Consider the following 17,405-nt stretch of genomic DNA (forward strand, 5'->3'; position numbering starts at 1 on the left):
AGACTGTGTATCATCCCGGCATATGTGTACTGTGGATTGTGTACTGAGAACTGTGCTCCTCTGAGAGACAGAGAAACCGCTGACTCCCTTGAGTCAATGAATAACCTGCTGGAAACAGACACGAAATGAGGGTGTCTCTTTTCTCCAGCCTGATTGGCATTAAAGCCCTGAAGAATAGATAGAGTTTCTCTCCACCCTGTAAAGTCCTCCTTCCAGGATCTTTAAAGGACGATTAATCCCTGTCATTTGTTTTTGTTTTTCACACTTCAATTCCCATGGTAATCAAAAGGTGAGTGCAGCACTGTCATGCCTAAAGAGCAATGCATAACATCACACACAAAAAAAGTGCTGGAGCCCGCTCACCAATAAGGACAGGGTCAAGTTTGTCCCAAAAAGTTTGTCCACTGTTGCCAAGGATACGTGAACTTCCTCTCCACCCCCCAGTAAAACCTAACTCTGGGTGTATACCACACCTCCCCTCTCCTGTAATGCTTGTCCAGACTTAACAAGCTTTGTGCTACCCACTGGGCCTGGGTTCAGCACAAGAGCCGACAAATCCCATCTCACTGGAGTCAAAGCGCCCCATTTTCCCATTAGAGAGGCCATGCTGGGAAAGAGGGCTGATAATAACGCGTTCCCACCAGGTCTCTCTCTCTTTCTCTCCTTGCCCTTCTCCTTACCCCGTAGCCCTCTCCCTCCTTTTCCCTCTGTGCCTCCCTCCCTCCCCTCTCTCTCTCTTTCTCTCGCTTTCTCACTTGCTCACATGAAAACACTCCACCCCTTTCTTCTCACCCTTGTGCTGTTTTTATAGATTAATAAGGAGGGCCTGGTGCTGACAACCTCAATCAGTCTCTGACTTCAGGGTCATGGCTAGAGACTTTTTTTTTCTCGAAAAGCACAGCTCTCTTGAGAAATCTACACAACTGCTGTGGCACGTTAGAGGAGGAATCTGAAGAGTTCCCTCAAATGAGATGAGGATGGAGAGCATGATTGGAAACTCTGTAGCAGATTGAGGAGACATTCTATATGTGGTTTAGAAGCAATGATGTCCAGCAAGCATGGCTCATGATCAGGGAGCCAGGACCGCTGTCACTTATGATATCTGCGCATGTGTGTGTGTTTGTGTGTGTGTGTGTGTGTGTGTGTGTGCAAGCGTGCTTGCATTTGTGCATGCGTGCATGCATGGATGTGTTTGTGAAATTCCATGTGCAATGTTCAAATTCCACTTACATATAAATACATGAAGCTCTGCAAACCTTTAGCGTAATTTATGAAAAACAATATTGTTACATATTCCTTTTAGGCATCAAAAATGCTTTAAATGTCACATTACATTTTTTGAGTTTTCACTCAATTGAAAACAGCAGCAATAATCAGGAAACTCATTAACTTTTTGCCAAAACCCGGGACAAACTACTCAGCAATCTGACTTCCTTTGACCCGGACGGGGAGATCCTCATCAGAGTAGACAATTTTGACTACCTCTCCTTACGAACACCACCCTGACCATCCACAGATGAGGGGCAATTTCCTTTCTCCGGCCAAAAGGTTACACTGGGTCACTTGTCGTTCAGAAAGGACAACTGACCAGAGAGAGAGTGTGAGTGCCTACTTGCCACATTATGGTGGCAGCTTTGGCTAAACTCTCGCTGTGAGTCACAACAGAGAAAGCTCGTCCCCATCGCATATCAGGCACTGGTCATTATGGTATTATGCGTGACCATTTGAGAAGAAAAATGCCATCACAGGAGTGCTTTCATGCTGTATATGTATGAAGGGCCTAGTTGTAATCTGACATGCACTGGGACCATTAGCGTCAGATTGATTAACCTGGAAATGCAGAGAGAGAGAGACTGAGAGAGAAAGAGACAGAGAGAGAGAGAGATCATACTGTTTACACAAGCAAGAAATGCCTCACGTCCGCTGACTCTTTAATCCATTTCCACCACTTTTTTTTCCCTTTAGAAAAATAATAAAAAGAAGCCAACAAGAAGCCTAAGCTAAACATCAACTTAATTGGCAAAAATATAGCATTGTGCATTTTAGGCTACTTTAAAATGCATATTGGTCTTTTGAGTGTAAATTAAACAGTTTCATTTCCCCCCTTAATATAGAAACAGGCTTTAGGACCTGGTGCATGTCCTTGGTTTCCAGACAGGTTTTCGGCCGTTGGAATTGGGCATTGATTGAGCCTTTTGTGACACTGCGATTAACCATCTGTGGTGTCCCATGTGGTTTTTCTGCTGTCAGCATCTCATCTCATAAACATAGGGTGACTAAAACACTTAACCCAAATTTATTTCGTTCTATAATCGATGTGTTTAGTTCGTAACATGGCCTACTTATACCATACTACTAATACCATACAAACTGAAAATAGATCCAAAATAAAGTATTCAGGGACCCTTTTAACAAACATGCAGTGCAATTATTTAGCCTAATTTAGTCATTTTACTACTTAAATGCTGATTTTAATAACTTGAAAGAAAAATATTCGCTGAAGTAGCCTATAAATAGCCTATGGATGTCTTCCATTCCGTGTGCACCTGATGCGCGCTTCTTTGACTGCCTTTCCCGCTGCTGAGTGCCAGTGGGAGCGGGAGTAGTGGCGCTCTAATATTTGACCCGCAGTTTTCAACTCATTCAAGGAACACAAATCGGTGACCGCTGCCTGGAGTGCACTGATACTGTGAATGGCTGCAAGAGTAGGATGGGAACTTATTACATGCCTGAACTACAACAGATGAAGTTGAAAGCAAAAAATAGTCTAGGCTAGTTAGATTTATGATACTTTCTTGTTACCTAATTTAAATGCATGGTGTTTCAGATCTGCAGTAGCCTAACTTTTTTGGCTAAACGGAATGAGAACACTTACAAGGGTAAGTTTAAAATAATAGCACAGACAATTTGTTTAGGATGCAAACATAAATAAGGAAATTATAACGCTCTTTTGATGTTTTCACTTGTTCTTTACTTTTACTGACAATTTGCATGTTTCAAACAATAACAAAGTCAAAATGTAAACCTTGCTGCATACACTAGCCTTCTTTTTTGTCACAACTCGAGGAAATAGATGATGTTTAGCTTTATAGGTTCCCTCTTTTTCGCAGTCGGTGGGCGTTACATCCGTCGTTATTACAGTGGCAGCAGCTGTCATTGAGATCCAACCCCCTGAAGTATTTCGAAATCCATTCAAAGACTGCGCATGACAGCCTGGAGGACAGTGTCGGAGAGGGAAATTTAAAAACGGTTTCGGAAGACAAGTGCAACAATACTGTAACTTACTGGGATATTGGCTTCCATAGACCTCGACCACAATCAAAAGAGGTGAGCTCTTTATTTCTTTTACGAATGCGCTCTTTATTTGTTGGATCATTGGCCTATTTCATTTTCACCTGAGAAATATTTCTGATGAGCTGTTCTATAGTGATGAGCAAACGTGATTCAACTAAACAACTTTCCAGACAACGATAAATTGTTCTCCTGATGTTAAGACCATGGTTGAGACAGGATTATTTTGCTAACTGCTTTGACGGTTCAGAAACTAGCCTTCATATCATTAACTCAGGAACTGATTTGGTAACATTACATTGTTGATTAATTATTTGATACATTAGCCTACAGAAAGCAGTTGGAATTTAGGAAACATGTTTTTGTGTAGCCAAGTAGACTAACAGCTAGGATAGATCTCACGAAAAAAAAACAAGCTAACACTTTACTAACTTTTAGACTAAGTTTACTAATTAGATGACAACCTCTGATATCCACCACCGTTAAAAATAGCCTTTACTTATTAACTTCCCATTCAGATTTCCCTACATTTATTTCTCACTTGAATGAAATATGATGTAGTCTAATGTTATAACGTTAACGTTGGTCCTCTATTTTCGCTTCAAAGTCATTTTATTTATAGGATTTTGTAATTGTAAAAAATGTGACAATATATCAGTCATAGTTTAGACAATTTCAGCACCATACATACATATTTCAGCACCATATGTAGGCCTAGGCTACTGATTTTTTTGTAAAAACTTTTATTCAATTGATGTGGTTACTGAGAAATATGTTCTTTCTGTGAACCATTACAGGTTTTTTTTGCATCCCAGAAAATGATAGAAAGTGGAATCACAGCCAGGGTGCCTGGGGTTATGGAGAGCCAGCACGCTTCCCCACAGGACTTCAGGTAGGACCAGAGCTTTTTTATGCATGCACGGCTACATATGCACCATGCCTATTACCTGAACATATTTTAGGCAATATCCTGTCCTTAAGGTTAGGAACTGGTTGTGAGGATATTTTAGTATGGCCTCTGTGGCATTACATTTTTAAATATTCATCTAATAGACAACATTTTTTATTTTTATTTCATTTATTTTTTTCATTGTTATTTTAAATAGGCCTTTGTCAAGCACGTTTGCATAGCCCTAAAAACGATCAACAAGTATTAGGGTATATTTATAGTTATTAGTGGACAAAGGGACTGAATAACAGAATCCTTGAGAATACATCATTTGGACTTTGAATGGATCTGTCAGACCTCATCAGCTCTGTTTACACGGCCGCTGTCGGCACAGACAGCGGCTGAGCCCTTTGCCCAGGCGGGGTTGGGGGAGCCGAGGGTACTGGGGTCACTGCCGAGAGCCAATGGCTCCCAATTACTATGATGATGGGAGGGGCGGAGGGTGAAATTTTGCTCGCCCGCAGCCTTGTTTCTGAAGATGTCCAGAACGGGTCCATGTTTTGCCTCGTTGAACAAGTAAAATATATGTTTGCCCCCCATGTCTAATTGGATTTTAATGAGTAGGCCTAAGCCACACAACAACACAGCTTAGTATACTATCCAAGTTTGAAATGAGAAACTTGAAATGTTTGAAAACTCAGCTCAAGACAAAGTTTCTAATGAAATCCTTATATTATTATCTCGTATGAATACTTATATATGAATACTTGATGTACATATTATATATTTATATATTTTTAAAGTGATATCACTGTCTACCATTGGGCATTATGTGCTGGAGGGGAGAGGGGATGTGAGGATTCAATCCTTCCTGGAAAAAAGTAAATCTACTAGCCTAACCCCTCTGGATTAATGATAACATTGTATTATCATGAAGAGACGTGGAAGACCAGCCCTATATTTTTATTGACCACTGGTTATGATACTATTTTCAAGTTGGTAATAAAAGAAAGGGAAAAATAGAATTTCATGTAGAATATTATCTGTAATTAGGTTGTGTAGATACAACATGCACAACTCTACGGTCCATCAATTTAAGAAAAAAGTCAAGGGGAGATAAGAATGACAGACAACTACTAATTTTCTTAAACGTTGCATCAAATATACTTTTTGTCAGTTGTCTATTTCTTTGTCTTAGCCACTGACATACAAAGTAAAATGTTTCAAATGAAAGGGATTTTTAATGAGATTAGAAATTATACCTCTTGTAATATATTTAAGCATTACTGTAGTTTGAAGCATTGGCATGGAATAAGCGTTATACAGCTTGGATTTCAGGCCCTATTTACAGAGGAGGCAAAGACAATAAAAAAGTGATATGAAATAACTTAAGTCTTCTTTCCCCTTATTGAGGAATACATATTTTTGTTTCCATTTTAGAATTTAACAGTGTAACATTGACTTTATTTGGTTCACAATGAATATTTGTCTACTGTTTGTCGTAAACCTTGTTGAAGCATTCTTTTCTCATTCAAACTTTTGGTTGCTTGATGATATTAACGCGTCTAGAGCCCCATAAGACAGCTGGTGTTGAAATGGAAGGTGTCTTTGTCCTTTAGTAAGGTGCAGTTTGTAGGGGAAGTTAGAGACAGGGGGGTGGGGTGCACATGACACTTCAAAGCAGAGTGTGGTGCGTGCAGGTAGTGCTGCCGTGAGTCTGATTTCACCCAAACGGGTGTGTCTGGATTATTCATGAGACCTTTTCCTCCCTGAGCCACCATGACTAACCCCCCTCAGACAGTCACCACCCTTCCCCCACAGCCTGTGTCCTCGAGACCCACGGAGCTGAACTTTTCTGACTAACCAGGGTGAGCCCCCCCCCCCCAACACTCCTCATCCCATCACCCCCTACCCCAACCAGTCATCCATCCATCCATCCCCCTGTCTCTCCTGGGAGAGGTTGGGGGTGGGGTGGGGTAGGGTGGGGTGTGGGGCCAATGTAAGGCCAGTGGCTGGATGGAAAGGGACAGGGAAACAGATGGCATCCTATTTGCGGCTGGTCTGTGAGGCCTGTCATTCCAGCAGATTAATGCAAGTGGGTTGGTTAAGAGAAAAAAAAAAACGGTGGAGACAATCAAGGAAGGGTCTGGGGGGGAGGGGGGCAGGGGGAGACAATAGAGCCACGTGCCACTGGACAGATTTGTCGTTTGGGACACAATAGGTGATCATTTTTCAATAGACAAGGCCAACTGTTACACACAACGTGTGCCACAGCCCCATGTTTCAAATTGCCTCCGGCGTTGTTTACGTACGATTCAGCCAATGGTACGAGGGGGTCCATGGTCACCTGATTTGGTTGAAGAGGGGGAGCATGTCTGGTTGTGTGTGTGTGTGTGTGTGTGTTGAAGTAGTTTAGATGGGGGTGGTGGTGGGGTGTCTACAGTGTCCAGACCAACAAAATAACTGAAAAGTGAGGGTTGTCATAGCGACCCCAATGACTGAACCCATCCGTCTTTAGCTGTGAGTGAGCGAGTGGAGGCTAAATAAGGAGGGGAGCTGAAGAGGACTCCCCTTTCTTCCTCTGACTCGGCTCATGTGAAAGTCTTAATCTTTTTTTTCTCCCCCTCCATCCAATGTACAACAGAAACAGCGCAGAATAATAATAAAAAAGGAGATTTTTTCACGTCTGAGGAAACCTTTTCAAAAATATGTGTGGACGCGTCAGTGGTTGCTCGCTCAGAACTAAAACTCTTTAGATGAGAGGCTTAATGCAATCTGATTATCCCTTTTGTTTTCACTGTGTAATAGGCCTGTATGATAACTAAATAGATGGATTATAGGTGTCTCTCTCCAGCCTGAGTGGCTCTCTCTGAGCGCAATGAAAGCTTTTACAACCTGCTTGCAGAGAATAAGCCCAAATGCTTTCTCTTCGGATTTCCCTTCCATCTGTTTGCACTTCTCGAAATTCAACATGATGTCATTAAATCTCCTATTCTTCCGCAGAGCAGATTATTAATATTGGTCTCAGTGTGAAATGCTGTCTCATACTTCTGTGTCTTAACAATTTCACTAAGAGATGTGTGTGTGACATAGAGCGGTTGAAGAGTTTTCCCTCCAGAAACAGGTGTGTGTGACAAGGGCTGTTACTGGCGGGGTGGGTGGGGTAGGTGGTCTAATGTTAGAGGCATGTAATCTAGAGCAGTTAAAGAAAATAGTGTTTTCCACCATAGATGATTGTTTTAGGAGAGGGGTTTGATTGGGTGTGATTTACACAGAGCTGCCACAGAGAATATGTTTATTTGCGAGAGGCATTTTGCAAAGGACTGCTGACAAGAATGGCTTCAAACGTCTTTCCTCTTCTTCAGTGCATGTGTTTTAGTTCTACACTGCACCATTTTGCCATATAGATGATTACATTTAATCTGTATGGTAATATAACATAGATTATTTTTTCAAATTGAGTTTGACTTGCTGTCTCCATGTCATTTCTCCCTTGCCTATCGAATTCTCTGTTAGGGAACGGTCCCACCTGTCTCCAGCTTCCCATCTGTTCATATCCTCCATGAACCATCTCTCTCTCTCCCACTCTCGTCTGTGCACCAGGCCACCAGGCTGGCCTCTAATTCAGCACAGCAGTGCAGCTCAACTCAGCTCAGCTTACCACCATCGCAACCACAAATGTTCTACAGGGAACTTACGGCCTGGATCAATCACATCACAGACATGCCCTGTCCATATAAATGTACATAGAGTGTGGTTGGAGAGGTGGGGGTCTGGTCACACCTACTGAGATGTGCAGCACAACTCTCTTTTGTTCCCTTTGTGTTAAGTTTGAATCCATAGTTTGGGGTGCAGAGTTTGAAAGCTGGAAAATGGAGTTGCACCTGAGGCACTCTTATCAAACCTTAGGTTCTGTCCAGGCCACTTAACAACATCTATGGTTACTAGTACATCCATCCACTTTACGGTGAATCCTCAGGCTCCAACAAGACTCTAATTGGACTCTGGTACGCTGATGTAATGACTTAGATAGTAATTACTTAGTCTTAGCTGAGAGGTAGAGGAGTTTGTAGCCTACCTCAGCCCCAGCTACACGCGACCCCTTATCCTAACTTGTGTTCTTGCTCTTGTCTGACCCCAACCTTGGAACCTCTAAGTGCCTTCTCTGTTTTGCTATACTGCTAACTCAACACTCATGGTTTGCACCTTTGTCGGTTTGCACTTTTGTCTAAATTGCTTGGAAAATCTTCATAATGGCTTTATAGATTCAGCTGCCTATTTATGGCACAATTTGAGGTAGCCCTTATTTTTAGAATTTACTACTACCCTTGTCTTATGGCCTTGTATCTGGTCAGTTATCACAAATAATAAAAACTTGGTAGCACTTTTAGCGAAATTATGTTCAACAGGTTTTGTCGACATGAATAAAAGAGCTTGTTAAATGCATTTCCTATTAGAATGAAATGATAGGCACGTGTTATTGTACAACCTAGTGGCTGATAGTGCCATGGCAGTCTCTCAAGGACTGTGGGCGCTCATTTCAACTCGCCACCACGCGCACTACGCCCTGCAAACCAATTTTTGCTAATATGTCAGGTCGACGTCGCATGTCGCAATGTAGCAGAAATCACTTGAATAATTTGTAGCGTTTTATTTAACATCTAGAGAAACACGGAGATTAACTTTAAATAGAATTTTGACGTCTTTTTTGACGATTTTAAGTTAAAAGTTTGAGCTGTGCCGCTGACCCATTATGCGTGTGCGTAGCTATTTAATTTGCAAAATGTTTTGCCCAGTTCAGTAGTTAGCATTAGCTGGTGTGTTTCGTGTCATACAAATGATAGAATTAATGTAATATCTCCAGCTTTAACACGAGGCATCATCAGTTATCATTTCAATGATGGCTGTTTTATGGTGTAGGCTAGGCAGTACATTGTTGAATGGTCATTGTTTTGCTGTAAGGTCGCATATTGTTAGTTTTCGACGGTTTAGCAAACATCGTGAAATAAAGACAATCAACATTCCATGAGATAGACAATAAACAAACAAAAAAATGGTTAGGCTACAAATTAAGTTTCCTAATATCTTGGTAACTAAAGGCTGTCAGGTGAAACTCTTTTAATGATGAAGCCTACCATGTGTGACCTGGCTGTGTTTAACAGAGAAAGGTAAATATGCCTACCCCTCCTCTCCTAGGTTACTCACCACAGACCCCTCTCAATTGAACAAGGAGGACCTCCCGGGTGACCTGCAGTCCCTGTCATGGCTGACCTCTGTGGACGTGCCCCGCCTCCAGCAGATTGGGGCCAGCCGGCCGGACTACAGCGGCTCAGCCCAGGCTAGTCTGCTGGACCAGCAGGCAGGTGAGTCAGAGATGTGCTATTGTTCTACTCATGCAATGTGTAATATGAAGACAGTAGTATCTGGATTACTAAACCATGATATATCTGTTATAATATTGTAATTAAAATGAAATCTGTTGTTCGTAAATTCAGATTAAGTCCAGGTATAATCATTGTGAAAGATATTATAATCTATAAACAACAACTATAATGCAATATGTCTTTATATGATATTGATTAATTATTAAAATATTCGTATGTGAAATACATTAGTTTCTCTAAACAGTCAGTACCATGATTTGTTGGAGTGGTCTGCTGGCTCATATTCAGGTTCATTAACAGGCTTGTGTGTGGAATGGTGTTGTACCCACAGCTCAGATGAACAGCATGACGACTGGGGTCCCAAACTCCATGATCCACCTGCAGAGCAACATGCAGCACAGTCCTTTGGGAATCAACAGCGTAAGTCATTTATTCAGCACTGGGTCTACTAAAACAATCACCCAAGGACTCATCAACCTGCATGTTTTCATTAAGAAAACAGAAATCAGTTTGCTGTATACTCAGGCAGGGATAGCTTAGAACTTAGTGAGGCTTAGAACTTACTGCACATTATCACCAAATCTGATCTGCCCACCTCCCCATTCTGAAGTGTCTGCTGTCTTGTCTCTGTAGATGGCCCAGTACCCTCTGAATGGGCAGCACTCACCAGGGTTCCCCTGTCCAGCCTCCGTCTACCAGCCCTCCAGCCAGCAGGTGCTCACCCTCACCCAGGCAGGCCAGCAGGTACCACTCACACTCACACGGGTCCCATATGGAATACAGATTATGTACATGTAGTGCGTGTGGAACTGTACCTGAATCCTTCTTAGAGTCATGATCGTATACATTTCTGTTTGATTGTATACATGTCTCCTTGTTGGAGGATAAGACATATCTATAATGTATTGGGATGTCAATAACTAAATTGTCTCATTACATCTAACTTTTTTTCATCATCCATTCTGTAGTGTTCACCTGTTGGACTGTACGGCAGCTACAACAATCAGACGCTGTTCTCTCAGCCTCGGATAGCTCCACACAGTAACCAGGACCTGCATCCAAAGTCCTTCCCCAAACCCATCTACTCATACAGGTGAGTCATTCAGGAAGGTGCATGAAAAAAGTAACTTAAAACTTAAGTAACATAAAAACTCCATTATTTGTTTGTCCCCATAGTTTCCATGTTAATTCTTGGTTCTTAAGTTTGTCCAGAGAAGTGATGACTTTTGAGAAGAGACTGACCGTACATGTTATTTGCTCATGTCCCCTCCAGCTGTCTTATCGCCATGGCGCTGAAAAACAGTAAGACTGGTAGTCTGCCCGTCAGTGAGATCTATAATTTCATGAAGGAGCACTTCCCTTACTTCAAGGTTAGCGCAATACCTCATAATATACAGTTCTACAAATCGCAAATGTCAGCGTTTGTAGTTATGTTTTATGTTATTGTTGTTGTTTTTTTACGTTGCCTTTTGTCTGCCGTTAGACTGCTCCTGATGGCTGGAAGAACTCGGTGCGGCACAACCTGTCCCTGAACAAGTGCTTTGAGAAGGTGGAGAACAAGCTGAGCGGCTCCTCACGGAAGGGTTGTCTGTGGGCCCTCAACCCGGCCAAGATCGACAAGATGGAGGAGGAAATGCAGAAGTGGAAGCGCAAGGACCTGCCCGCCATCCGCCGCAGCATGGCCAACCCAGGTGTGTGTGTGCGCCCCGCGCACTCTCATCTCTCTGAGCCCTGGGTCATAAAGCTACCCAAGCCACCATTTTTTGTTAAACACACATACACAAACACAAACACACACACATACTGTACATAGCTATTATTTCTGCCTATATTATGATGGAGCAAAGCCAATCCATATTTGGGCTTTTGCAGACACTCCTCACTCCCTTTGCTGTTTCATAAAACGTTTTATATAATCATGAGAGGATCAAAGCGAACACATACATGGTCAATATCTTAGATCTATTACCCCTTTGGGAAAAACTATTCCCACTATAACTATTAGTAGTTTTCTGCAGACATACTAAATGTTTCAGCCAAGGGACACATCAGATCAGACTCTGTTTGATCTTGTGCTCCACCAGATGCGATATAAAATACCACTGTAGTAGCTTGTATTACAAGTGAAAAGTTAATGACTTGCTGCTGAGGTTAATGCTTTGGTTGGGAGTGAGTCACTTGATTCCCAAGCAGTTAATTTCACTTTAGTTTAAGTGGCACTCGTAACAGTGTATATTATTACAAATGGATTTATCAATGAAATGATGGATTTAATAGAGGTTCACGCTTGTAAACGAACATGAACACACCTTGCACTTTGATGCTACATTGAACACCTTGCAATCTGGTTAGGAACATTTTGTACTGCATTTTGTAGTTTAATTGTTGTTGGCAAATTATAATAACACTTAATCTAATCTAATCTAGTCATATTTCTAATCTCTCTCTTCCCTGCACTTTGCCTCATCTAGACGAGCTGGACAAGTTGATAACTGACCGGCCAGAGAGCTGCCGGCGGAAGGCCCTGGAGTCGGGCATGACCCGTCTGCCGGTGTGCCCGTCGGGCCCCACCATCCCTGTGCAGCCTCAGGCGGTGGCCACGCTGGCCCTGCAGTGCCTGCCCCTCCACCAGCAGCACCAGCTGCAGCTGCAGCTCCAGAGCCAGTCAAGGCTGGCGCCCATGTCGCCGGCCCCGGCCCAGACGCCCCCACTGCACGCCGTGCCCGACCTCAGCCACAGCCCTCACCCGCAGCAGCACCAGGCCCGGCCGCAGCATCACGACCTCTATGCCATGCACGGTGGAGAGGTCAACGAGGTGGACGCTCTAGACCCCAGTATCATGGACTTTGCATTGCAAGGTGAGCCCATTAACAGTCAGTGACACCCTCAAAGCAATTTTTATTAAATATGTTTATAACACATTAAAATTTGGAACTAGAGGACAGCAACTAGTAGAGTTAAATCAATTGAAGGCTGTAAAATGTATTTCATATTAAAATGTATTAGAATGACAATGTTAACACAATCACAGGTCATATTGATAAAGTTGTAAAATATTAAAGAAATGCAGAATTTCATACTTATACATGTTGGTCCTTTTCAGGTAACTTGTGGGAGGAGATGAAGGACGATAGCTTTAACCTGGACGCACTGGGAACTTTCAGCAACTCTCCCCTGCGTCTGTCCGACTGTGATCTTGACACCAGCGGCATGACCCCCGTCTCATCCAGCGCTCAGGTCCTGCAGTACCCCGACCTCCAGCTGACGGGGGTCTACACATCGGTCAGCGCCCTCGATGCCCTCTCCACCCAATACATGGGCTCACAGGGGGGCACCAAGCCCATCATCCTACTTTAACGCACTCACACCCAGGCCACGCCTCACCAAAAAGGAAAAACAAGATCCATTTCTAGGAAATACTACGGATAAAAAACATATTCCTCTGATGTTGATCCCACTTCTGACGCCAAACTAAGGGATGATAAAGATCTTCAAAGACCTGTGTAAACATTTTTTCTGCTTCTACAAAACACTTTTTTTCTACAGCTCCTTTTTGTGTCAAGATGGCAAACCTAAAGTCCTTGACATTGACTCTCTTAACATGAAACTCAAGAGACAGTATCAATAACAACTGAGGGGTTTTCAAAAGGGACTGCTTCCTAGGACTTTTGAAAAGACAACCTTTTCAACATGTATAGTTTTCATACACAAGAAGAGTTCTGTGCTCATATCTACAAAAAGTAAATCAATTTCTCACCATGTATATAGTGGAGGTCAAAGGTCACTTTATCTTTGACCCTTTTTCTGATAGTATTGTGAAAGGTACTCACCAGATCCTTTGGTTAGTATTGTTACTGTATGGTAGCTGTGTGCATTTTTATCTGTTGAGTCGTGATAGGCAGTATGACTGTATTGTGTGTCTTTTTTTATGTTTATTTATATTTATAAATGGAGGAAATATGTTGATTCTGATTTTGTACATAAATCCTGTATTTTGCAATTACCCTGGTAGTAATTAAAATGTGACAAGTTCTTATGCAGTGAAGCCAAACACAGATATGTTTCCAAGGCATACAAACAAACTAGATTTTGAAAGTTAATCCATGTATAAATGTGTTTTCACTGTTGATTGGGCTGTTACAGTTGAAGCAAGAACATTCTAGAGTGTTTCTATGTAACTCTGGGTGAATGCATGTCAAATACTGTAGAATAAACGAGGGAAAACACTATCCACGAGGTCTCGTTTCTGAGGTCTCGCGTAAAACACATTTATTAGGCCCACTAGAACATTTCAAGTGGTCTTTTCAGTACAGTGGCACAGACAGGACAACAGTGAAAAGGATTTCTCATAGTCACACATTTGCCAATGTCCCAACGAGTATCGTCATACAGTACTTGCATTTTTGTGGCTGTGTATGGTACAAGGACAGTACAGTCAAAAACATCCATAACATTGCATTCAAACTTAAAGTGAAACATATTGAGCAGGAAATGTTGACAACATAGTATAAAAAAAATAACATTTCACTATGTTTTTTCTTCAAATACACATACATTCAAATCCTAATCTCTTAAGTACAAACTAACCCAATTAATTTTGAAGAGAGCATAGCACTTGTGCTATAACAATCATTCCTTACACCTGTGTGGTTCATTCATCCGTGAATTCCCTTAAACAGCCGTGGTGGAGGGACTAAAGTTCAACATCTTTGGTAAAATCACTCAAAGGCACAAAAGAAAATAATTCATATATGGTACACCTAAAAATACCTTTTGAAAAATCCACACAAATCAAGTGGCAAGTTACACATGCATGATTAAACTGAGGCTTGGGTTTGTAGGGTGACTCTTGAAGCACTTTGTGATTTAGCTTATTTCATCAGTTGTGATATCTAATATACAATACAGTACAAATACAGTACATTCAGCAGTATACAAAGAAATACTGGAAAAGCCCACCATCAGCGCAGATTAAAACCGTAGTGTCAGAGAGAAATGCTTACTTCCCCTTTGTCATATGCCCTACGTGGTGTACAAAGTAAAGAGAAAATCCAAGGTAGAAATCAGCTGTTGATGTCTGTTAAGGCAACTCGGTGACCAATACTGTTGAATGCTGTGGCCTGAAAATGGCAAGTGTGTCTGGGCGTCATTACAGTAGCTTTCATGAGGGACTCACCTCATCCCTATTGTCAAAATAAAATCACCTGCGGTAACATACCACAACTGAATTACCAACACAACACAAACTACCATGATCCTGAGAGAACCGTTGTGCGTTTATACAACCGTTTGGCATTTATTAGCTCCACTGTGGCCAGCAGATAAGTCCTACAGGCTCCTAGCTTCTGGAGGCTCCATAAGGGGGGGCATGTCTGTGCAGCCTCCCCCAGAGCCTAGCTGGGGCCATGTCTAGCTGGGGCTGGGGCTGGGGCTGGGGTTGTCCATAGTGGCCAGCAGATGGGAGATTTTGGCCCTCTGTGTGGGAGTGATGTGTTGGCTCATGTGGATGATGCAATCCATGGCCACCTCGGGGTTGTCCTGAACAAGGCTGGAGGTGGAGAAACAATTTGGTTATTCGTTTGATTTCGTCCAGGGACCATGAACAAAATGCACTGCTAACAAAAAGAAAGTGTTAATCAGAGGAAGAGATGCTGTGTGCTAGATTTAAATACTATCTCATTTCCATCTACACAGACTTCATATACAGTCAGAGGCCCGATCAGTGAATCTAGTCATCTAGCCATCAGCCACTTTTGTCCAAAGTCATTCACACTATTTCTTTAATAGACAGCCATCAGTATACGTGTTCCCACAGTATTGAACCCATGATCTTGGTGTTGCTAGCACCTTATTCAATAACTGGAGAAGTCAGAACAGTAGCTACTTATTCTCAGCTCATGCCGGATAAACAGTTATTGGAATAAACCAAAAACCAATAAGTGATTTCATTCAATAATCCAGTAGTAGCACACAGTACCTGCGGATGTGTTTGAGGGCGTAATCCCTCTTCAAGTATTTGATATTCTCCCTGATGGCCGAGCGTGTGCCGTCCTCCTTGGCCAGGTGCTTCTCCAGCCACTCCACCACCGCTTGGTTGTTATCCCACAGGTACGCCTGGAACACACAACACACTCCACGTCAGAGAGGGGTTGAAGCCACCTTTGTCCACGTCACTACAAGCCCAGTGGGGACTGGACCGAAGTTTGAGCTCAGAAAGTAACTATGACTATGACCTACTATGAACTTGGTCCACCTACGTTAACAAATGAATTTCACCTGCTAGTCTTCTACTACAGCTCATGTACAAACATATGACTGATTGAGTCATAGGAAGGACACGTACAGTAGAGCATTAATTCCATTTCAATAATATATTCACAGGAGAGAAGTGGCTCTGTTGTTGAGGCCACACACACACACACACACACACACACACACACACACGCACACACACACACACACACACACACACACACACACAGCACTTCAGACCCCTGAGTGACTCTGCTGGCCTCACCTTGACGGTGCCCTCCGTCTCCACAAACCAGCGGCGCAGCATGGACTGGACATGGCCGTCGCTGAGGTCGCGGTTGGCCTGCAGGACCTCCGCCTTGGCCACCTCCTCCAGCAGGAGGCGTCTCAGGCGCCAGTAGAAGAAGGAGCGGGCGCTCTTCCAGTCCAGAATGTCCTGCACAGCAACAATTCATTCACTCTGTAAGTCAGAATGTCCTGCACAGCAACAATTCATTCACTCTGTAAGTCAGAATGTCCTGCACAGCAACAATTCATTCACTCTGTAAGTCACTCTGGCTAAAAAAAAAAGTGTCATTTACATGACAAACAATAATGAAATGCAAATTTGGACCAATGCCCTCAATGAACAAGTGCAGGGGGGGGGCTATAATCTAAGCGAGGTATGCGGTGTCTGGGTGGGGTGTCTGTAGTTTGGTTGGCGCGGTTTTACTCACCGTGATGACACCCTTCTCCTGCATTCTGCCCGGGGTGTCGTGGAGGTCGGCGAACTGCACTGCCACCTGGTGGTATATGGGCAGAAGGAACTCCTCCCGCGCCCTGAGCCTCGCCTCCACATCTCTCCGCTCAGCGCCAGACAACTCCGGTGACCCTGCGCAAGAGGAGAAGAGCATACTGTAAACAAGCTCTTCTGCTCTTCCAGCAGTTTACACAACTTCGTTAACAGATGAAAAATGAGTCAGTGGCACACAGGTCTTTCTATTTCAATTCTGTTGTGACTGACAGCACCAGTGGAGTTTGGCGAGCTTACCCAGCTGATCGGCCAGATTGGCATAGGAACGGTCAGTCCGGCGCATGGTCTTCACCAGGTCTTTCTTGCGGAACTTGATCTCCACTGTGCCCTCCGCCTCCAACACACCACCCCTGGAGGAGCGAGAAAGGCAACACGAGCGGGAAACAGAAAGGAAGAGAGGGAGAGAGAAAGGAAGAGGAAGAGAGAAAGGAAGGGAGAGAGAGAGAGAAAGGAAGGGAGAGAGAGAGAGAAAGGAAGGGAGAGAGAGAGAGAAAGGAAGGGAGAGAGGGAGGGAGGGAGGGAGGGGACCAATAAGACACAGGTGTCCAAACTGACATTACTTTCCATTCTCACTTAACGAGACGTTGTTTTCTCTCTGGAGCACCTGCTCTCCCTGTCTGCGTAGAGCTCCATGAAGAGTGGGTTGATGGTGGGGTCGATGACGACCCATGAGCCTCCTCTCAGCTCCGCGTGGGGCGGGATGTAGACCAGCACGGGCTGCCGGAACTCCCGCAGGGCGTCCACTATGTAGGCCCCAAACTTCAGCACCTGGTCATACATGTCTGGTGGACAGAGA

The 17,405-nt window shown here is 43.3% G+C and overlaps 2 protein-coding genes across 10 annotated transcripts in view; one reads left to right on the forward strand and one right to left on the reverse strand.

Annotated features, from left to right (window-relative positions):
• The first annotated feature begins 4,109 nt into the window (after window positions 1-4,109).
• On the forward strand, window positions 4,110-12,997 carry foxn4 (forkhead box N4). The gene is made up of 9 exons (XM_076270162.1): window positions 4,110-4,183; window positions 9,377-9,543; window positions 9,896-9,984; window positions 10,198-10,308; window positions 10,533-10,657; window positions 10,838-10,934; window positions 11,048-11,255; window positions 12,036-12,422; window positions 12,668-12,997. The coding sequence occupies exons 1-9, from the start codon at window positions 4,110-4,112 to the stop codon at window positions 12,919-12,921; spliced, it is 1,512 nt and encodes a 503-aa protein (XP_076126277.1). The 3' UTR covers window positions 12,922-12,997.
• A 796-nt stretch (window positions 12,998-13,793) lies between these two features.
• The window catches only part of acacb (acetyl-CoA carboxylase beta), a 34,843-nt gene continuing 31,231 nt past the window's right edge, over window positions 13,794-17,405 (reverse strand). For all 9 annotated transcript variants that reach the window (XM_076270943.1, XM_076270940.1, XM_076270942.1 and 6 more), the window contains 6 exons: window positions 17,214-17,391; window positions 16,847-16,959; window positions 16,533-16,687; window positions 16,082-16,252; window positions 15,542-15,678; window positions 13,794-15,112 (listed from right to left, as the gene is read on the reverse strand). In XM_076270943.1, coding sequence (XP_076127058.1) covers window positions 14,974-15,112; window positions 15,542-15,678; window positions 16,082-16,252; window positions 16,533-16,687; window positions 16,847-16,959; window positions 17,214-17,391 — 893 coding nt within the window. In that variant the 3' untranslated portion in view covers window positions 13,794-14,973. The remainder of the gene's footprint in view (window positions 15,113-15,541; window positions 15,679-16,081; window positions 16,253-16,532; window positions 16,688-16,846; window positions 16,960-17,213; window positions 17,392-17,405) is intronic.

This window comes from Alosa pseudoharengus, unplaced genomic scaffold, assembly GCF_046254945.1.
Source record: "Alosa pseudoharengus isolate Yale_2024_CS ecotype anadromous, Long Island Sound unplaced genomic scaffold, YU_APseudo_1.1 YU_APseudo_1.1_scf_6, whole genome shotgun sequence".
In the NCBI taxonomy this organism is placed as follows: Eukaryota; Metazoa; Chordata; class Actinopteri; order Clupeiformes; family Clupeidae; genus Alosa; species Alosa pseudoharengus.

Coding starts and splice junctions, on each gene's coding strand:
- foxn4 (XM_076270162.1), top strand. CDS start 4,110: ATGATAGAAAGTGGAATCACAGCCAGGGTGCCTGGGGTTATGGAGAGC. Junction 9,544..9,895: donor TCTGCTGGACCAGCAGGCAG/GTGAGTCAGAGA, acceptor TTGTACCCACAG/CTCAGATGAACAGCATGACG. Junction 9,985..10,197: donor GTCCTTTGGGAATCAACAGC/GTAAGTCATTTA, acceptor TTGTCTCTGTAG/ATGGCCCAGTACCCTCTGAA.